This window comes from Podarcis melisellensis (genome assembly GCF_964234715.1).
Source record: "Podarcis melisellensis genome assembly, chromosome: 2".
Taxonomy (NCBI): domain Eukaryota; kingdom Metazoa; phylum Chordata; class Lepidosauria; order Squamata; family Lacertidae; genus Podarcis; species Podarcis melisellensis.
Window position 1 is genome coordinate 21,293,210 of NC_138529.1, and position 21,888 is coordinate 21,315,097.

Consider the following 21,888-nt stretch of genomic DNA (forward strand, 5'->3'; position numbering starts at 1 on the left):
TTGTGAGGAACGGTAAGCTGGCATGCTCCCGGCTTTCTCTTCTAGCTTTTACTCTTCCAGCCCCGAATCTTGTAGTCAGGGCCCTTGGATTGAAGAGCCACACAATACACACAGATATGAATATGATATAAGGAAAGTCCTATGCAGAATTAGATAAATTAACCAGAAGAATTTGAAATCTGAGGGGACCAGAGATTCATAGAAGATTGGCGTAAATTTACGGACTATTTGAAAAGTAATTGTGATAATCAGATTACGTTTGTAGGTTTGCAAGAAGTTTTGTGAGGTGAATTATTCGAATTATTGCAAAAATGGATAAAGGGGAGGATGGTTAGTTATGATAATTAAAGGCGATATGAATTAAAGAAATGCAGAAGAAGTGATAGAATGGTGGATCATCAGAGGTGCTGATGGAAGTCCAAAAATAGATTGTATAAGATGTGAGGTTTTGTGGTATGTATTATAATTTATATGTTAAAATTAAATTTTTAAAAATATTATTTTTTTAAAAATGATATAAGCAAAGTCTGCTGGGCCAGGCCAGTGACTTGTCAAGACCAGTATCCTGGTTCTTGCAGTGGCCAAACAGATGCCTGGGGGGAAACAAGCGAGCCAGAATCCAAGCACTCTGCTCTCCTGCAGGTTCCAGCCACTGGTATTAGAAGCATTTCTGCCTCTAGTCATAGTCATTGATAGCCTTATTCTCCATGAATTTGCCCGATCCTATGCACGCCATTTTAAAATGAAAGGACACCATACAACTGTTTCAAAATCTACTTTTAATTTTTGTGTAAATTTCTTATTTAGGAGAAATATAAAAGTACTGTACAGTAGAGCTAGAAAAATAGGCAATATGATTTTTCAATTAAGTTAGGTTAAGACTGCCATCATTTTCAAGCGTTCACATCCTGTAACGTCCATATTTGCATATCTTACCTTGATATCTGCTGTTGCATTATAAAACTAGGAAAAAAAACCCCAATTTCCCTGTAATGTAAGGCCCAAAAATGATGAGGACAAAAGACAAAGCAAAAAAACCCAAATACCCATACCAATGCCCAATCATATAATTAACCGTTAATAACTTATTCCTTTTAAGACGCACAGAGAGTACAGCCACACAGATTAAAAACTTCCTTATGTGAGAGAACATTTTATCCTGATCTAATGAATATGCTTGGTTGAAAAGATGCAGTATACCTTTTCCTTGTCAACCTAAAAAAATTAAAAAAAAGATTACTGCACCAGAGCGGATTTTACTTTTTTTGTTTATTCACTTACTATTTTCATTATTTTTAAAAAAGATTTGGCATGCTTTACACTTGTATCATTTCAAAGTGGTACCTATTTGTAAGTAAAAATTAAATAAATATAAATATGTAAAATAAATATTTTTGGTAAAAGAATACTACATATATGACATTGGAGAGCACATCAGTGGGAATTCTTAATGCTTTCTGCACATGCCCCGTGCATCACTGTTTTAGGGACACTGAAAAGGGAAACTGCATCCTTCGAGATGGGAAGCAGATGCCTCTCTCTCTTTATAGCTTCCCAAGAGACTGAGTTTAAAAATACAGGTTTTCCTGTACCTTTTTAAACTGCCAGCTCTGTTTTCTCTGGCTAAACAAATTAAGATTTACAAATAAAATTAAGGAGCGTTTCTAGCTGTGTCAACTGTTGCATCTAAACCACACTATTAAGCTAGTCACATTCTTGGAAAGAAACCGGAAATGACATCTGAACGGATTTCTCTAAAGGAATTAGGGATTTCCAGCACTATAGCCAAAGCCAAACCTTGGTCCAGAAGGTTTCTGGATTTGTAATACCGTAGCATGCCAATCCTTCTGTATTTGTCAGCTATTAGTATTTGGGCTGATGCTTCCAGTTGGCGATTTCAAAGATATAATTTTATGTCTACACAAAACTATTTTAAAACTAGTATTTGGAGGGCGAGCCTCTTCGCTGAACCATTGCATTCATTTTGCTGAATCTGCCACTTCCCATTAAAAATCAGGGGTCCCTGGTTGCTTCAAGTGCACAACATGGCAGTGGGTCAAAAGTGGCTGGAAATGGTGTGCTACACTTAAAAGGCTCCTTCCTGAGATCCATAAGGGGCTTGGCAATGTTACGGTTTCAGTCTGTCTTTTTACTGTTCTGTGCAGTAAAGTGGCTTGAATGCCGGTATGTAAAGAGCAACAGTGTAGGCATTGAGAATAATGTTGCTTGTGCCAAGCTGAGTTGTTTTAAATCCTCCCTTTCACTTTTCCTCTTGGGAATTTCCTTTCGACTGCTCCCGACTTCTGTAGGATAAAGCTTTCTGCAAGTTACTGCATCTTCTTTGGATTCCTACCCGGAGCCCCTTTTTCCTGAGTCAGAGCAGGCAGAGAGTTCAAGGCACGTTTGATAAGTCCGGGACTCTCAAAGAGGATTTTCAACTCTCTGACGATCCCTCGAGTCACCCTGCTAAGGACAGGCCTGTTTCACAGCCCTGTTTGTGCAAAGAACAAAGAGTCTCCGGCTCTCAAACACCACCTGCAGAAAGAACGTGGCTGCTTGAGTCCTGCATATAATAAGGCTGGAACAGTCTTTCCTGGCGGCAGATTTGCATAGCATGGTAGGTGTGCAGGAGGAGGGGAGGGAACCGCAAGGTGAAGTAACGTACAAAGTCATCTGGGACCGAACCAAGGGTTTCCTGCACCTCGGGCGGAAGTTCTCTATAGTGGTGTTTCTGGAAGGAAAAGAAGGCAGGATCACAAGGTATGCAATTCTTCAGAGGGGTTGGAGAGGCATCACCCCAGGCACCCTCGAGGCTGGAGCCACAGGGCCAGGCCTGTGTCAGGTTTTCAATGTATCACCAGCCAAACACTGCAATCTGGCGATACACCCTGATGTTGGGAACAAGCTGCACTGGCCCCAGACCGATGAGGTGGAAGGAACAGGCTGCCTCAAACCAGGCTCCTCGCAGGGACGGTGCAGCTTGTTCCCAGCTGAGCGAGCCTTGATGTCCTTCTGGCTTGAGGCATCGGGGCTCACGAGATCAGGTTAATGAAGTCCCTACCCTGGATTTTAGAAGAAGAGGAGTTTGGATTTGATATCCCGCTTTATCACTACCCGAAGGAGTCTCAAAGCGGCTAGCATTCTCCTTTCCCTTCCTCCCCCACAACAAACACTCTGTGAGGTGAGTGGGGCTGAGAGACTTCAAAGAACCCAGCAGCTGCATGTGGAGGAGACTGGTTCACCAGATTACAAGTCTACCGCTCTTAACCACTACACCACACTGGCTCTCAGCCCCCTGGGCTTCTTTAAACTGCTCCGCTGAGCAATGTGTGGGTGCCTCAGCAGAGCAGTTTGAAGAAGCCTAGGGAGTAACGTATCGCAGGTGAAACCGATGCTGCTCCTAGCAGACCTCGTAGCAGAGGGACTTGGAAGCGGCATTGGTTTCACCTGCGATATGATGCCAGGTGAAGCCACCAAGGAGGGAGTGACCTGGGGACAGAAGCAGTGGAGACACCTTGGCAGCCCCTTTCCTTCACTGAGCTCCAGCCCAATGCCTTCAGCTAGCTGCAGCCTCTCCTCCACATGAGTGTGCCCACCATGCTGCTTTGCAAGGCTGCGATCGTTCGGTCCAACCCCGGCCTCGCAGAGCTGCCAGGGCAGTGTGAATGTGCCCTGCAGCAGTGGTGTTTGAGATGAGGGCTGGGCAATGTTAGGCTTTCAAGATCACAGTTTGGCAATAATCCGCGGGGTGAAACTGTGTTGGCTCTCACTGCAGGAGCCTGAGCGCTTTTGCCCCGGTCTGCTGCTCAGCTGGGTGGAGAAAAGGCTCCTGCCCGCTAGCTGAGTGAGCCCCAATGTCCCTGCTGCTTGAGCAGCTGGGATATTAGGGCTCCGTGTGTTTGACTGCCTTCACCTTTGCCCATGCTGTCTCTTTCCTCCCAGGGGGAATAAATACACCTGGAGGAAAAAGATGCAGCCCACCTTCCCAGGCGAAGACTGCAAGGCGCAGGGTGCAAAGTTACCCTGTCCGTGCCTTGCAGAGCCCACCGCCAATCCCTGTGCCAAGACAAGCATGCGCTGGCCTGCCTCAGGAGGGGAAGTCGAACGGAGCCCGCATTGTTGGGGGTTCCGTAAAACTGTTTAGCTGAAGCCAGGGCATGCTCCTCAGCCAAGCAGTTTAAAGAAGCGTAGGGACTCAAGAGGTGGCAGTTTCACTTGCGATACACAGCTGAGTGAAGCCACCATTGTAGTCGGCCCCTCATACTCATCCTGGGCAATCGCCCAGGCCTACATCTGGGGGGGGGGGGGAATTCAGCCTCCCCAACATTTTCAAGGAAGGGGCCCTGTGGTGGGCAGAACCTGGCAAGTGTGGTTAACACGCTCTACCCCGCTGGGGGGTAGAGTGCATTCCTCACGACGCTTTGCGAGCCTCTCAGCCATGAGAAGGACGCAAGAGCTCACAGCCCCCGGTGAGCCCTGCAGAGCTGGCCTTGCAGGGTGGGCAGGTGGTCACTCCAAGGCACAGCGTGCCACCAGCCAACAAGGGCTTCTTCTCAGGCACCAAACCTCCTTGGTGCATGAGGAGGCCAAGCTCCATGACGCCATGACCCAGCTCCTCCAACCCTAAAAACATGCTTTCAATGGTATTTATGTAGTTGGCTTCTCAGAATTCACGTACCTTGTTTCTCATTGCCCGCAGGAGATCTCTTACTGAGCCGCCTTTATAGGATCGGAATCTTCGAAGATCTGCAAGAAGTAAAACTGGAATAATTAAAAACTCAAGCCAAGCTGCCCATTTCTTTCCTCTTGGTAGCCGGGTACCACAAAAGAAAAATAAAGAAACAAGTGGTTTTGCTTTTTCTTTTTACTCTATAGTGGAAGAAGACGTACCTACGGGACTGCCTCTCCTGGTATGCCCCGTGGAGGACCTTAAGGTCCACAAATGACAATACTTTGGAGGTTCCAAGCCGCAAGGTGGTTAGATTGATCTCAACTAGGGCCAGGGCCTTTTCAGTACTGGCCCCGACTTGGTGGAATGCTCTGTCACAAGAGACTAGGGCCCTGCAGGACTTGACATCTTTCCGCAGGGCCTGCAAGACAGAGCTTCTGCCTGGCCTTTGGTTTGGACTCAGTCTGACCCTCATGTTTCCCTCCGCTTATGGTTGTGATCTATGGACTACTTTTAAAATGAGGCTGCATTTTAACCTGTATTTTAAATTGTGTTTTTTTTCCTATTATGATTTTGCTGTAATTTTACTGGTGTTAGCCGCCCTGAGCCCAGCTCTGTCAGGGGAGGGCAGGGTATTATTAATAATAATAAATTTTAAGTCTTAAGTAGCCCCAACAAGTTCTATATGAAGGTCACAAAATGAAGTCTCACCTGTCTGCAGAGGGACTGTGATGTGCTCCCGCCAGTCCATGTTCACCACTGCTCTGCCTCCTTTCTCTAGCTCCTTTACTATTGGACCATCCAGGGATTCTTTTTCTATTCGATCACTCACATCCTAAAATCGACAACACACATTTATGGCCTGTTGAAATTCGGTTCCAGAATTATGTCCCCAACCCCCCCCCCCCAGTAGAGGTTCCCGTTTCGACATTTTCTGGAAGAGGCTCCCTCTATCTGAAACCCCAGAGAGCTGCTGCCCGTGTGGCCTAGATGGGCAAATGGCCTGACTTGGTATAAGGCAGATTCCTATGCTGAGTAAAAGGTTCCAGTAAATGGCAGAAGTCTAGTTCTCCAGCAGCCCCAAGATTAGTGACTGCAACTCCCTCAGCACAATTATCACTCCAAAGCAGCCTCGGGCCCAAATGCAGTACAGTATAGGGTTCTGAAATGTAGTATTTCAGTGTATATAATCCAGTGCAGATTTAAGCTTGCAAAATTAAATAGCAGACCAAAGGGTTGCGACTCACCTGGAAAAACTGGAGTTGCTTTTCCAAACTCCAGAAAAATGGATGCTTTAGTACACAGTTAGCCGAAGGACGCTTCTGAGCATCTGTACTTATCATTTGCTCTATCAAGTCACGAGCAACTATGTCCTCTGTTGAAAAAAAGAGAAAGAAATATGTATACAGAAGAGTCTGTGCAACTTTGTGAAGTTCCACGAGCAAAGTTCAGTTTCTATTTGAACTCTGAGTCTCCTTCTCTATCTATCTAACGACTCTTGAAGGCCACGGTTGTATTTTCTCTAGGTATAAATATACATTTATTTTGGAAACAACAGAAGTGCACAGCTTCAGAATAATGGAAAACTTCTGTTTGCTTACCATGCTTCTCTAGATTGAGGAAGTCTAGGCTGTAGGCACCCAGCAAAATGTTGGCTTGCCGCTGCAGGGATTTGCCAAATGGATGGTTGCCTTCAGAGATCACGTAGTAGAAGACACATCCAGCTGAAAAAATATCCACTGTGTGTGTCTGGAAAGAGAAGCATTTTAAAAGAGAGATTGAAATGTAACAGCAAATGAAAGTATGCAAGTTATTGGCAGCAACATAAGGAACTTTCTTGCACCTTTGGATGAGACCTACAGGTATACAACTTTTAATTATAAAAACTAACACCCATGTCTCACTCATTGTATACTAGTCAGATAACTCTGCCAAATCTGCTGTGGGTTGTTTTTTTTATATAAAAAATAATTCATTCCAGTACTGAAGTCTCTAAACCTCAAGCTTAGTTTAAAAGATGCAGGGGAGACATGACAGGCCATGTGGCTTCTCCAGGAGGAAGCAGCAGCTGAGATACATTCCAGACATCCTGATATTGATCAACATAACGCAGTATTTAGCTGCTGATATATCACCATGTTGAAAACCAGATATGGCCCAGGCTCAAGTCCTAAGAAGAAGTGCAGCCGACTTACCGGGTTCTCTTTGCAGTCCTCACTCAGTATCTCTGGAGCAATCCAGCCTTCAGTGCCTGGGACCCCGGACCGACGGCTGAAACTGTGCCTGCCGACTGCAAGCTTCTTGCAGAGGCCAAAGTCGGAAATCATGGCTTTGACCTTTCCGTGGGCATTCGGCATGGAGATGAGGATATTGTGTGGCTTCAGGTCTCTGTGCACTAATGTAAAGAAAGTGGAAGCAGAGAGAGATTCTAAATAGTAAAAAGAGCCATTGTATTGCTAAAATACATTTTTTCTCAATTCAACAGGCTTATGTTACATGCTTACTCCATTAGCACAGATCTTTCCCAGTTTTCCTTTAAATTTGGGTGGGCTGGAGGGCATTGCTACTTTACTGTGCACCAGAGGGAAACTCAGGTTCCTTACCTGCACTTTCAGATGCTGACCCCAGACCTTCTCATGTGCGTCTAGCTAAGTATGTGATATCACAATAGCACATAGTAAGGACAGGTAAAAAGGTAAAGGACCTCTGGACGGTTTAGTCCAGTCAAAGGCAACTATGGGGTTAAGGCGCTTATCTCGCTTTCAGGCCGAGGGAGCCGGTGTTCGTCCACAGACAGCTTTCCAGGTCATGTGGCCAACATGACTAAACCGCTTCTGGCGCAACAGGACACCGTGACGGAAACCAGAGTGCATGGAAACACCATTTACCTTCCCGCCGCAGCGGTACCTATTTATCTACTCACTTTCGAACTGCTAGGTTGGCAGGAGTTGGGACAGAGAAACGGGAGCTCACCCTGTCGCGGGGATTCGAACTGCTGACCTGATCGGCAAGCCCAAGAGGCTCAGTGGTTTAGACCACAGTGCCACCTGCGCTCCCTTATCAAATCTGTTCTTGCCTTCCAAAACTTTTAAGGCTTCACTGGGGAACACACACACACTACACTGGGGTGAGTTGTCATATTTCCAAACCCTATTATAACTGAGCCCCTAACTAAAGCCTACGCTACAAAGGGGCAATGTGCACCGGCGGCCTTATATCTAGCAATAATAATACCATTGCTCCTTCCCAGCTCTAAGTATCCTAATTTTCTCTGAGAGAGAAAAAATTGAGCCACTGCAGTGGTTGGATATTAAAATAAAATGGTTTCTTACCAATATTGAGAGAGTGGAGATACGCAAGACCAGACATCGTCTGTTGCAAGAGGGTGATCGGCTGCAAACCATGCTGACTGAAGTCCTTCTGTTCCACATACTAGAATTGCATATAAACAAAGTCAAAATGAGTTTAAGGCTGCAGTCCTATGCATACTTCCTTGGGAGCAAGCCTCATTCAGCACGGTGGAACTTGCTTCTGAGTGAACATGCAGAAGATTTAGCTGCACAGCACTCTGCACTCTGTGTATGATCTTGTATGCTTAAATTAGTGCTAATGGGAGAGAATTAGAATAGAAGCAGTCTATTCGCCTCTAGAAAATTTCCTGGGTGTGATTCACTGCCATATTATGCACTGAAAATGTAGGATAGAAAAAAATCTATTCAGATGCAAAGCTCTCACCCCATCACACAATCAAGCTTGAAAAAGATACAGTAAGCTTGCAACTTATGCACATTTAACGTGCACTTGGCAATACGCTTGGGCATCCAGGAAAAGACTGAAAATCCCACCACCATTGAACTCAACATGTTTTGACTATATGCAATTTTGGCTTTAGGCTGGATCCCTGGACTATACCCCCCAAGTAAGTTGTGGCCTTACTGTAACTTAAAATGGAAACTTCTCTTCTTTCGAACTGCCAAGCCCTCCCAGTTTTAGCTGCAGATGCATGTATAAGCAATAGTTTACCTCTTGTAAAGTCGCGGCACAGAGCTCAAGGGCTATGTATTGGAACTGACGGTCCTTTTCCGTGCAGAAATAGCGGATCACGTTTGGATGTTCATCTGATTCCCGTAACAGCTGCACCTCCCGGTCAGCGAAGCTGAAGCATTCGGGGAGAATTCTCTTCACGGCAACATCTCGATTGTCAAATGTCCCCCTGTAGATACAGCAGAGAAACTCCTCAGCATTTAACTGTGTTACTCAGCTAGGATCTTGCCCTGCTACCATGCTTCCAATTGTATTGAAAGAATTTTATTCTGGGTTGGAAAGAGAAAGGTTTTGGTCTGTATGGATAAACATGTGAGTAAGTTGATGCACGCGATGGCTTCCTCACTTGTGTGGCCATCACAAAGATGGCAGTTATGCTGCAAGGGGTGCCCTACTTTTTCCTATACAAGAGACACAAATAAGCAAGAGAAGCAACTACTCAAAGAGTGGCAGAGAAAATTAGCCAAAAATTGGAAATCGCAAGAAATACCAACAATAGAAGATTGGCAGATGAAGATGTTGGATTTTTTGGAGTTGGCCAACCTGACTGGAAGAATCCGCGACCAGAAGGAAGAGGAGACACAAGAGGATTGGAAGAAATTTAAAGAATATTTAGCTAAATATTGTGATATAAGATAATTAGAAAATTCTTGGAAGTAACAAATAGGCTTAGGGGCAGAGTAAGTGGTAGTAAATATTAAGGATTAGAATATTAATAAAAGAGATGAAGATAGTAAATGAAAGGAGTGGATATTATTAGAAACATGAATTTGGAGAACTGCTCTACAGGGGTTATAATGAAATTCAGTTAGAGGGGATTTGAGGAAGTCAGTTATCAATGTAACGAGAATTAGAGATTCGCAGTAAGAATTTTTTTGTGTTTTTCTTTTTCTTTTCCTTTTCTTTTTTTCTTGTGTGTTTTGTAATGTTTTCCTTTTTTTCCTCTCTCTGTGATAAATGTGGAAACCAATAAAAAAAAATTGGGGGGAAAAAGAGTGGCAGAGAAAAAAGTGCCATGGGTGGCATCCAATGCCTGTGCAATAAAATTTCTAGCTTCTCTGCTCCTCCAGCCTTTCTGCGCACTTTCATTATCTGCTTCAGTGGAATCCACCAACCCTCCAGAGGAAGTTTTTGGGATGCCTGCAGAGGGAAGGAGAAGCCCTGTTGTGCAAGTGGACGGGCCTCTCACACTACAGTCAATCCCACTCCGTACTTCGAAGGATAAGCTGGAAAGTGTTAATGTAGTATGGAATAAATATGGTGACAGAGACCATGCAAACCTTTAACTCTGAAGGCCATGAAATTAGTTTTCGGTGCTGGAAACAGATGGAAAGAAACAGAGCCATTCAAAGTAGCACTAAGCAGCTCTGTTTGCAGCTCTGTTTAATCAAATGATCTGAACTGTTCTCCCCACACACCCCCTGAGCCAATTGGGGTGCTAGCATGAGCCCATCATGCCAGCAAGAGTCCATGTGTGAGCTTCCGCTAGCAGGGCTTGTTAGTTCAATCCTGCCCCATGTGAACATTTGACACAGACATCAGCAAGTGCACAAGTAACAATATAGGCATGCATGTTTAAAGAAAATGCAATAAGAAGAAGAGTTTGGATTTGATATCCCGCTTTATTACTACCCTATGAAGTCTCAAAGCAGCTAACAATCTTTTTTTCCCTTCCTCAACAAACACACTATGATGTGAGTGAGGCTGAGAGACTTCAGAGAAGTGTGACTAGCCCAAGGTCACCCAGCAGCTGCATGTGGAGGAGCGGAGACGCGAACCCGGTTCATCAGAGTCCACTGCTCTTAATCACTACACCACACTGGCTCACTGAGCTGCTTCTTCCAAAACACACTCAGGAAAAGAACCACAGACACTGGCTTAATAAGCACTCCTCGGGTGCTTCCAGGCAACCTGTTTATTGAGCATCCATGTCCCGATTTGTTTGCACAAAGCTGGTGGGAAACTTATGCAACATCAACAGTTTACCGGGCATTCATTTCAATTGGCTTGTGGGGAGGTCATGCGACTTTGCGTCAAGAAGAAATTGTTATACTACACTTGCCAGTGCATTTGCCTTACTGCAAAGAAGAGTCGTCTTTTTTACTTTTACTTTTTTTTTAAAAAAAAGTCTACTCTATTGGTGCAACAACCTGAATTTGTCAGAATGCAATCAAATCCCTCCCACAGTATAGCAATAGTCTGGAAGAAGCCTTTGCCTCTGGTGTACAGCATTCATGTCTGGTGCTTTACCTGTAAACAATGGTTCCCTCAGCTCCATGTCCAAGCACATCCTTCGGGTTGAACGAAATCTTTCCAACTGCTATAGTGGCCATGTTTTCATCTGGAGAAGGGCGGAGAGGAAAGGGGGGGAATGAACATACCCATGGCACCTTTTAGGCACATATTCTCACGTGGCACTTAAAGGCTCACCATGAAAGGAAGGGAAGACATTTAGGGTACTTGAAGGACTTAACGGATCCTTACGGAGGGACACTGGTGGCGCTGTGAGTTAAACCACTGAGCCTAGGACTTGCCGATCAGAAGGTCGGCGGTTCGAATCCCCATGATGGTGTGAGCTCCCGTTGCTCGGTCCCTGCTCCTGCCAACCTAGCAGTTGGAAAGCACGTCAGAGTGCAAGTAGATATATAGGTACCGCTCCAGCGGGAAGGTAAACGGCATTTCCATGCGCTGCTCTGGTTCACCAGACTAAGTGGTTTAGCCATGCTGGCCACATGACCCGGAAGCTGTATGCTGGCTCCCTCGGCCAATAAAGTGATATGAGCGATGCAACCCCAGAGTCAGCCATGACTGGACCTAATGGTCAGGGATCCCTTTACCTTTAAGGACTTAACTGGTTTCTTTTAAAACAAAGAAGTATTCAGATTTAGCAACACCAGTTGCAATAATAGAATTGTCAAAGTGACCCCAATCTAGTCCAGCCCCCTGTTAATGCAGGAATCTTTCGTTCAATGTGGGCTCAAACCTACAACCCTGGGATTAAGAATCTCACAGTCTACCAACTGAGCTATCTGGCCTCATTTATGTTGTACACTAAGCTGTGTAATCAGTCTGTAGGGGTAACAGCAAAGACCAACAATCGCATTGCCATAACAATGTTCTTATCCTTCACCCAACCTTCACCTGACAGGAGTTGTTACTGCATATGTTGATGGGAGGATGAGCAATTCCTGCATCTTTCTCCCTGACATTCTGCTGAAATCTCTAATGCCAACTGATGGTACCACCTGTGTACCAGTCTCCGCAATGGAGGCACATGGAGAAAGGTGCTCAGTGTCTGTCCCATAACTGCGGAGCTCTCTTCCAGCTGGTTGCTTGCCAAAAACTAAACCGGAGATGTGCTGTCCGTCCTAGCTTTTGGGCATTGGGATACAATACAAGGATTGTCTAGAAAAGTTCCCAAGACTGACACTGTGATTAGGTAGTCCTCGGTGTCATACAAGGTGAACTGAACCAACTTCATTGAAGGAATAAAAAGGTAAAGGGTCCAGTCGTGGCCGACTCTGGGGTTGCGGCGCTCATCTCGCTTTATTGGCCCAGGGAGCCGGCGTACAGCTTCCGGATAATGTGGCCAGCATGACTAAGCCACTTCTGGCGAACCAGAGCAGCGCACGGAAATGCCGTTTACCTTCCCGCTGGAGCGGTACCTATTTATCTACTTGCACTTTGACGTGCTTTTGAACTGCTAGGTTGGCAGGAGCCGGGACCGAGCAATGGGAGCTCACCCCATCACAGGGATTCAAACTGCTGACCTTCTGATTGGCAAGTCCTAGGCTCTGTGGTTTAACCCACAGCGCCACCCGCGTCCCCTTGAAGGAATAGATGTATGCTAATTCATGTATGTCCAAACTTTCAAAAGATTCATTAAAAATAATCATCTCTACACCTGATCCTGAAGTAGGCTGGGGACAGAGGGCTGTTGACATCTCTCCATCCAGGCTTGCTCAAACCTTGGTAGAAGTGTGGTCTTACATTCTTAGGCTGTGTATACCCTCCCCATTTAGTCTGGATCCAAACTGCTGGTTCGGGCATTGGTGCACTTGCAACATTAGCCACAATCAATATCTATCCTATGGCTGATTATGAAATACTGTGTCTTGATCCATTTTTCCTATCTGAATGGGGGCGGGGGCGGAGAGCAACCTAGCTGCATTTTAAGCTGGCAATGTGTACACAGCCTGAATCTACAAGAAAAGGTTAACTTTGGTTTTTATCACCTTCTTCTTGCTCCGTTGAAAGGCAGCTCCCGACATCAGAAGCGGAGACATTGGAATAAGCAGAGTGGTTGGATGCTTTCGGAGACATGTTTGGTGAGCTGGTGGCCGAGCTCTCTGGCCTGACACAGGAGCCATCCAGGAATTCTGCCTCGGGGGGCAAGTCAATGGGAGGATTGAAAGGCTGCTGCTGCAACAGCTGTATCTTCTCCTCCAGCTGTTTCTGGAATTGCTGATGTTGTCGCTGTTGCTGATTATGCACACTCTTAAGGTGGGGTGGGGGGAGGAATATGGAGGGAAATTAAACTTTATTTTGTGAATCTTCAACTGCTGCTTTTCTTGCATTTAATGTTTACTGTATTTTTCGCTCCCTAAGACGCACTTATTTCCTCCTCTGTGTGCCTTATGGAGTGAATGCCTACGGATGGCGGCGGGATCCCGCTGCAGTCGCAAGCAGAGGATCCATGGCTCCCCTTCCTTCCCTCCTCTGTGGCTTGCTTTGAAGCAGCAAAGCAGGAGAGGAGTCGCTTACACTGGTGTAAGCGGCTCCTGTCCAGCTTTGCTGCTTCAAAGTGAGCCGCGGAGGAGGGATGGACGGACGGACTCTCCTTCCGTCCCTCCTTCCCAGCTCAGCTCGCTTTAAAGCAGCAAAGCGGGAGATGAGTTGCTTACACAAGAGGAGGCTGCTGGGGTTCCTGTGTCGGGTCCGTTCGGGGCCATGCTGCCTCCCCGCTCGTCGCTCCTTGAGCGCGCACGCTAATGAAACATACAGCTCCTCTCCCTCTCCCTCTGAAATACCAGTAGTTTCTTAAATAATTTAGTACTGTACAACATTTGATTCAGAATATTCCCCCCCCCCCCCCGTTTTCCTCCTCTAAAAACTAGGTGCGTCTTATGATCAGATGCGTCTTACGGAGTGAAAAATACGGTACTTGTTTTGTGGCTTTAGGTTGTATCCAATTCATGGTAGGGTTTTTAATCAAGCAGAGGTTTCCGTGAACAGAATTTCTGCTGATTCCTCCATCTCTGTGGACCCCCCCACACTTTCCCTAATCTCCAGAGAATTGGGTGCGCCCTTTGGAATAGTGTGGAAGGCTGCAGGAGAAAGGAGAATTTGCAAAAAATCACCCCGTCCCCTCTTACAGGGCAAGGAGCTTCCCATGAGCAGAGGGCCACTCTGGATACAACTCACGGTTAGCTTCAACATTAACAGCTTTAATTCTCACAGCTTCCAACCATGGAACGCTGGTTTCATACAGTGTCAACAAACAGGAAATTCATAGTGCAATTAATTTAAAATGCATTTCCCAATAATGATAAAAATGCACATTATAATTGTTTTACTTTGAGATAAAAACATGCACTTTTGTGGGAAGCAGCTGACATGGAGCTTCAAGCAATTTCCCAACCCCACACTTAAATGTAGCTATTTATCTTTGTCCCTCCAAATAGCGTGGGGTATTCCCAAACAATCAACTCGGTTTTCTAACGTTTCGGTTTTTGAATGCCCAAAACCCAAAAGTAAATGCTTCCATTTTCGAACACGCCTTGGAAGACGAACAGCTTCCGCTGAGGTTTCCCCCCCCAATTTTCTCTATTGAATTTGCAGACCGCCCTTTGTGCCTCGGTTTCCGAACATTTCGGAAATCGAATGGTCTTCTGGAACGGATTACGTTCAAAAACCAAAGAACCACTGTATTTGATACAGAACAAAGATATCCCTGACTTAACTAAGGACCAGTTCTTGGAGTGCAGACTTTTAAGAAAGCTGTTTATAAAATTAATATATAAATGTGCATTACTCTCTTGTACCCCATGGGTTATTTTAAAGATTACGTTGCTAGTTGCCATCAGGACTTATTGAGGTCATGTTTGGGAGGGCATAAATCTCTGTTTAATAAAAAACGACCTCAAAATGTCCATGCTCTTGCTGTTAGTCTGCACCAACAACGCCAGCCCTTCTTATTGATTCACAAGACTAGCATGCTGCAAACTGGCTAATTACCATTGGATACGTGATGACAAAGGCTATCCAGCCAACAAGCAGGAAAGTGCTCAGGATGACGGTAGCCGTGTCCTTGAGTATGGAGTCGACGGGAGCCTCTGGTCGAGGTGGCGTCTGGCCGGGGGTCTCTCCAGCATTCTCCGAAATGGGAGGAGGCAAGTCCTTGCTGGAACTGCCACCCATATTGATTGCCTGAGAGAACCAAAAGACGGCATTAGTTCAAGGGGCTTCCATGGAAGGAACGACCTCGATTAGGGCTGCCCAGCTGCTTACGAAAAGGGCACTTGCCAAGAAGGATAATGGCTTGCAAAGTTAACAATGTACAATTAGGCAAAGGTCTATTTTTAATGTTTCTATGCCACCTTTCAGGGCAAAACCCTCCCCCAAGGCAGTTTACATACCAAAATGGAACATGAAAATGAATACAAAATAAATTTTCAACCCTTAAAAGATTTGGGGGGGGGGGGTGCGCGAATAAAAAGTGGCTAGAAATTGCACAGCGCTCAGTGTTTCTAAGCGAATATATCAAGAACAGATTCATGCTTTTCAAAGACGTGATTCCGACCCAAGATAGTGAAAATCGTATCTGCAGGGCTATTAAGCGGATTAAAAATAAAACAAGGAAACAAGCCTGCCATCCTTTAGAGCTTATTGCCTATGAACTTCCCTGGTCTTGCGAAGCTGCTTTTGAAGCACTTTGGCCATGTTTCTCAATAAACTCACTGTTGCATTTATTTAAATATAAAACATTATATATATATATTAATACTCCTTTCTTAAATGGGGCTCCCTGTGTTCTCCCATCTAAGGGGCCGAGATCTTCCACGCCTGCTTAGCTTTAGCTATACTGCTGCATCAGGTGTTCCTGTGCTGTTCACAAAGCCCACAAACTCATACTAATGAGTTTGTACTGAGTGGCTTTGAACGTTACCCACCTAGGAAGGAACAGGGTGTACAAGTTCCCCCGGCTGCCTCTGAAAGAACATCGCATCTAAAATACAGCCTTCACACTGCTCCCAGCTGGGAGACCCACAAACTTCCTGGTTTGGGGAGAACGTAAAGGTCGTATTTTGAATGAGATATTGTCGCAGAGCAACAGAAACAGAGGCTGATGTGTGCACCTTGTTCCTTTGAGGCATGGCGAACATCTAGGCGAGAAACACATCTGACTGGAAAAATTAATGGATGATTCCCCCCACCCAATCTGTTTAAAAGCATGCTCAACAAAAAAGCGCATCCTGCAATTTGCACGCACATGACTGAGGAATCCCATGCAAATCCTGTCTCCCCCACCTCATTCACGCGCATACGTTTTACACAACGTGGAATGTATTCTATGATGACACTTTCCTAATGACTCTGTTGAACGAGACCTCGTTTATTCACCAACCTTTTCAAAAGCAGCTTTGTCCGAATCCGCCGGGATCACATTTTCGTGCCGCTTTGGCAAATTGCTGGGGAATTTCTCCAGGATCTTTGTTGGGGCCGATAACGGTGTTTCGTGGTGCCCTGGAAACAAGAAGGTGCTTTCTGTTATTCCCAGGAGGAAAAGATGGCCTCACTGGCCCTGCTACACTCCCCAAGCTTGGCTTGAATGCACCCGTCAAGTCCGATACTCAGGGGCGCCGACTTATAAAAAATATTGGGGGGGCGGGGGCCCATACCGACTTATAAAAAATATTGGGGGGGCCCAAGACCTCCAAACCGCTGCTGCTGGGGGAACGAAAGGGGCGAGCCCCGGGCTGCCCCCGACCTTAAGTGAACCTGTGAGGGCCCGCCCTTTGCGGCATCCGATTGGCTGCCGCCGTGGGCGGTGAATATTAATGAGCTAGGGGGAATCCCCGCTTCTCGTGGGGCTGACGCCAGCCCCGCGAGATTGTTGATGGGTCGAGAGCCCGCAACCCCACCCCCTCTCTAGATCGGGAGTGGCTTTGTTTTAACTCATTACTGAATGTATTTTAAAAGGTAACTATCGTCAAACAAGGAAAATAAAAAATACCAACATAATTTTGTGATTTTACAAAGCATAATATAACTAATAATTTTTTTAAATTATTGGGGGGGCAGAGCCCCCCCAAACGAATTTTTGAGGGGGCTCGGGCCCCCTCAGGCCCCATGGAGTCGGCGCCTATGCCGATACTGCCTCTTGCCAATCTGGGTGGAGGGCACAGGCAGGCATAAGTATGGAAACTTATCCCTAGTCAAATGCAGAAACTAGTTCTTTGAAATTTTGTCTTTGGCCCTGCCCACTATTGGTATGTGGCCCTTGGGAGGTTTCCCTGAAGGGAAGGTGGCCCTTAGGTTGCAAAAGGCTTCCCAGCTCTGATATAGGGGCCCATTTAGCTATCACTAGCCTGCTAGTTGGATAAACACAACCTCTATGAATTTAATAGCTTTCTAAAGCTAATGGCCATAGAATTGTAGGGCTGGAAGTGTCACCTGGTCCAAACCCCTGCAAAGAAGGAATCTTTTCCCCAACACATGTATTGAACCCACAACCCTGAGATTAAGATGCTCTGCCAACTGAGCTGCATATTAGTAATTCGTGATGTAGTTGAGAATTTCCTACAGTTAACTACGTACCAGTACGTATTAAACTTTGGCATGTATTTTACCTTTACCTAATCCACTATCATGTCTTGTAGCGATGGGCCGATAACTATACAACTGCAAGCTTCATACATCCAAAAACTATTCCTGTAAAATGGTGTGTTAACTTGTAAATTAATGGATTTGCAAAATGCCTGCTCATTGATTTTTTAGTTCTTAAGTTCTTGCTCATGATATCTCATGGTATGAGCAAGGCACGACTGAATATTTAAAATCAAGAATTATTTTGCATATCCCCTGGTAAATTCTTAAATCAAACCCTTAAATAAATCTGAGGATATAATCTGCATCTTAAAATTTGAATTCTGTCCACCAGAGGGCAGTGCAACACAGAAAAAAATCCTGATGTTTACTTCCTGATACCTATTAAAAGCCAATGATTCCTCAAATAGCGCAAACTGTTCTTCTGTTTAAATCCGGATGAAAACTTCAGATCTGTACTGGGGGTGATAACACACTCTTCAATTGTTACGCCATGTGTTTTGGGGCCCTCAATCAGCGGTATGGGACTTCCCCGGGGCTAGAGAGAAAGAGAGAGGGAGGGAAATTGTGCAATGACTTCCTGTTCTTTGAATGCAGTAATGTCACACTTAAAAAAGATAACAAGAAATTTTTAAATTTTATTGGGTGTTCATTTTATACCACGGATGTTCAAGCTGATTTTTAACCTATTAACAGATGTTTCAGACAAACAATGAGCTCAAAGAACACGGGCCATAAAGGCGCCTCTGTTGTTGACATACGGCAAGCTGCTCAGAAGGTAATTTCATGTATTTTATTTGGGTCATTAATTCAAGGCTGGGCATTGCAAAGAAGTACTTTAGCCATGCTAATTATGGGATAAGAGAAAGACAGTTTCTGAGTCTTGTACAGGAAGGGCTTCACTGATGAAACTGCTAAAATACTTTTAATAAATTACGGTTTGGAGAGCAATTATCAAAGGAAAATAATGCAAATCCATTTACTTTTTGTCATTAAAGTGAAACCATGGTTGCCACAGATATTGCATCTAGACCAAGCTTGTGGAACTCACTCCTGAATGAGATCTGAGCATGACAAAAGACTTCCTTATTCCAGCAGGCATTTTAAGTCAATCTTCGGTTTGAGGATGACTTTGTATTGTTTTAATTCTCTGTATGGTTCAGTTTCACGTACACTGCTTAGAATTGCTAATGATTAAACAGTTTATAAATGCCTTAAAATAAATAAACAATTTCCCAGAGTCTTTTTCTGCTTCCCCCCTATTTAAAATGGCCTGAATCACTCTTATCTGCTTGCTGAACTCATGTAGCTTGCTTATTTTTTCCCCCTTTGAACAAAATAAGCCTTTGATTCTTGTCATTTACACGAATAAAATATTTTCCCACAGTTGGGACAAATGAATGAATAAATAAATAAAATTCACCCTAAGGCATCTATTCATTCGTTTCATTTTTGTAATCACTTCCAATGATACATCCCAATGGGACTGATCAATTAAAAACCATTGCACACCCAAGACAGATACCGACAGGCACACTGTAGAAACTGGATTATGAATTCCTATTGTGAAGAAATGCAGGAAAAGAGCTCAGGTTCCTTTCTCTGTTTCTTTGCATCTGGATTCCAGATTCTGGAAATTGTCCTTCCTAAAGGTGAGGCCTCTTGCCCAGCTTACCATAATAGCCACTCCTTCGTGAACCATCGATGGCGATGCATACAAGCCCGTAGAGTATTTCCCTACGTAGAGGGTTGGCCTAGAAGGGAGTCAGGAAGAAAATATTACAAAGCCTGCCGTTTACTTCTTTATTTAAGATACAATCGTACCTTGGATCTCAAACGTCTTGGCTCCCGAAAAAATTGGCTCACAAACGATCAAAACCCATAAGTGAGTGTTCTGGTTTTCAAACATTCTCTTGGAAGTCGAACATCCGGCGGAGCTTCTGTGGCTTCTGATTGGCTGCAGGAGCTTCCTGCAGCCAATCAGAAGCTGTGCTTTGGTTTTCGCACGTTTTGGAAGTTGAATGGACTTCTGGATCAAATTGCATTTGACTTCCAAGGTATGACTGTACTTCTATACTTATTTTCGGGTGAACCCAAAACAGTTGAGAGACAAAGGTGTCACCATACATATACAGTGGTACCTTGGTTTAAGAACAGCTTAGTTTATGAAAAACTTGGATTAAGAACGCTGCAAACCCGGAAGTAGGTGTTTTGGTTTGTGAACTTTGCCTTGGAATACGAACATGTTTCGCTTCCTGTTGAGTGTGTTCCATTTGTAAATTGAGTCCCGCACTGCTATGGGAAAGCACGCCTTGGTTTAAGAATGGACTTCCAGAACTGATTAAGTTCATAAACCAAGGTACCACTGTATAACACAACCACCTGCAAATATGACTAGATATATTGCATGATAACATCAAGCTGAGCAACCGGAAATATATGCACAAAAAGAACCAGGTATGTTTTGGAAAAGTGAAGTACAAAGTATCACAAACAGCTATAACTAGACCCAAATGTTCCAAGGGCTCAGTCTACAGCGACAGCCACAAAACCCGTTTCCATGTTTTACACCAGTGCCATTCATCTCTATGGGCTACAACAGCTTCCTGTTTGCACATCTGCATTCAAATCTGTATCTCCATTTTAAGCATTATGAATCAAATACGGAAATACAGTTGCTGCTTTTAAAAAAAATGTTTATAGTGCTAGTTACTTGACTTGGAAGTAACCCAAACTTTGCCTTATTAAATCCCATGGTGTCCTTGAATTTTGAAACTGCGTTACAGTCATACCTTGGAAGTCAAACGGAATCCGTTCCGGAAGTCCGTTTGACTTCCAAAACAGTTCGGAAACCAAGGTGCGGCTTCTGATTGGCTGCAGGAACCTCCTGTAGCCAATAGGAAGCCACGGCGGATATTCAGGTTCTAAAGAACATTCGCAAACCGAAACAATCACTGTGGTGGGTCTGCGGTGTTTGGGAGCAAAAACATCTGAGCTCCAAGGTGTTAGACTTTCAATGTATGACTATATTTTCACAGAAATATCTTGAAATATCAAATAAAATCTTTGAGCATGACTGCAGGATAGTAAACTGAATTGTGTAAGTGTTGTTTTTTATGGCGTATTGTAAAAACAAACATACAACTCCAGTCCTCTTATTTTCTTTACTTAAACGTTCGTATATCCTGATCTCCTGTCACTCCAGGCCTTCCCAGATGACAAATAACCAAACAAACCTATAATGGTTCTTGTTCCAGTACAGGAATAATAGTGAAATATATTCCTTGCTACGGGGGGTGGGGGGGAGCTATGCTATCGCTAAGTAAGGTAATTGGCTGATTTTAAAAAAATGACTGAGATTCCTGTGGATCTGCCTATCTCATTTCAGCACCCCCAACACCTCCCAGTCACTATGAGATGATGCACATGGATCAATGCGGTGAAAATTGGGGTCCCTGAAGCAAGCCTTTGGATCAGTCATTATTGTAAGAACAGGGAATAAATACACTATGGCAAAGGAGAAGCAAGAGTCTACCAATATATTTAAAGGGCAGGGGAGGGGAACATTCACAAAAAGCAGCCCAGGGGTATGGAGCAGGGATTTTGCTAGAAGATTTTAACATCTCAAGAGGCTGCTGATACACGAGATATTCCTCAAACAGAAATCAAATGAATGATTTCGGTTTCAGGAATATCCCATTACACCCATCAATCTGTTTGGATTGTATTTTTGGGGTGGCTGGGTAGTGAAGCAGTCCGGCACTAAAAAAAATAAAGATTGACAGTAAAACAATCATTTGGAAAAGCCCTCTGTGAACATGCAAATTATTTAATATAGGGTGATTTCGTTACATAATCTGCAGAAGCGAAGTGTACAATTATTATTATTTATTTACTTGCAGGAAATGGGAGATCACAGTGAAAGCACGTTTTAATTCCATGCTAGATAATAACCAAGTTGACCCCACACAATAAACACGTTTTTTAAATAATACCATTTAGAAGGGGCAGAAATTATACTCACATCAATTTGCTTTTGGCCTCTGTTTCTTTGGGGAAAGGATACTTCCACTTAGTGATGCGTCCAACTTCGCCAGACATGAAGGTGAGATAGCGCAGGGTCTCGATCCCCACATTTGTATGCATCACTTTCCACAACCCTTCCCGCTGCCAGATATAAAAGGCCACAACAGGGGAGCCGTAATTCTGGATCCACAAGACATCGCCTGACTCGCTGTCCACAGTGACCACCAGTCCGTCTCCGTTAGATGCAAAGTGGGACATTTCTGCAAGGGAAAGAGATGCAAGCAATCGCACAAAGCCTTTGCAAACTCATAGTTATGTGA

The 21,888-nt window shown here is 44.5% G+C and overlaps 1 protein-coding gene and 1 long non-coding RNA gene across 2 annotated transcripts in view; one reads left to right on the top strand and one right to left on the bottom strand.

Annotated features, from left to right (window-relative positions):
* Nucleotides 1–764: 764 nt before the first annotated feature.
* Nucleotides 765–21,888, bottom strand: part of ERN1 (endoplasmic reticulum to nucleus signaling 1) — a 61,082-nt gene continuing 39,958 nt past the window's right edge. The window contains exons 8-22 of the mRNA XM_081898543.1: nucleotides 21,567–21,828; nucleotides 19,218–19,296; nucleotides 17,924–18,080; nucleotides 16,341–16,459; nucleotides 14,951–15,142; nucleotides 12,949–13,210; nucleotides 10,964–11,054; nucleotides 8,693–8,882; nucleotides 8,002–8,101; nucleotides 6,865–7,064; nucleotides 6,271–6,418; nucleotides 5,917–6,044; nucleotides 5,381–5,504; nucleotides 4,679–4,746; nucleotides 765–2,731 (exon numbers count right to left, since the gene is read on the bottom strand). Coding sequence (XP_081754669.1) covers nucleotides 2,525–2,731; nucleotides 4,679–4,746; nucleotides 5,381–5,504; nucleotides 5,917–6,044; nucleotides 6,271–6,418; nucleotides 6,865–7,064; nucleotides 8,002–8,101; nucleotides 8,693–8,882; nucleotides 10,964–11,054; nucleotides 12,949–13,210; nucleotides 14,951–15,142; nucleotides 16,341–16,459; nucleotides 17,924–18,080; nucleotides 19,218–19,296; nucleotides 21,567–21,828 — 2,327 coding nt within the window. The 3' untranslated portion in view covers nucleotides 765–2,524. The remainder of the gene's footprint in view (nucleotides 2,732–4,678; nucleotides 4,747–5,380; nucleotides 5,505–5,916; nucleotides 6,045–6,270; nucleotides 6,419–6,864; nucleotides 7,065–8,001; nucleotides 8,102–8,692; nucleotides 8,883–10,963; nucleotides 11,055–12,948; nucleotides 13,211–14,950; nucleotides 15,143–16,340; nucleotides 16,460–17,923; nucleotides 18,081–19,217; nucleotides 19,297–21,566; nucleotides 21,829–21,888) is intronic.
* LOC309363019 lies at nucleotides 2,479–4,858 on the top strand. The gene is made up of 2 exons (XR_014165161.1): nucleotides 2,479–2,617; nucleotides 4,700–4,858. It is a non-coding gene; the product is annotated as an uncharacterized lncRNA (long non-coding RNA).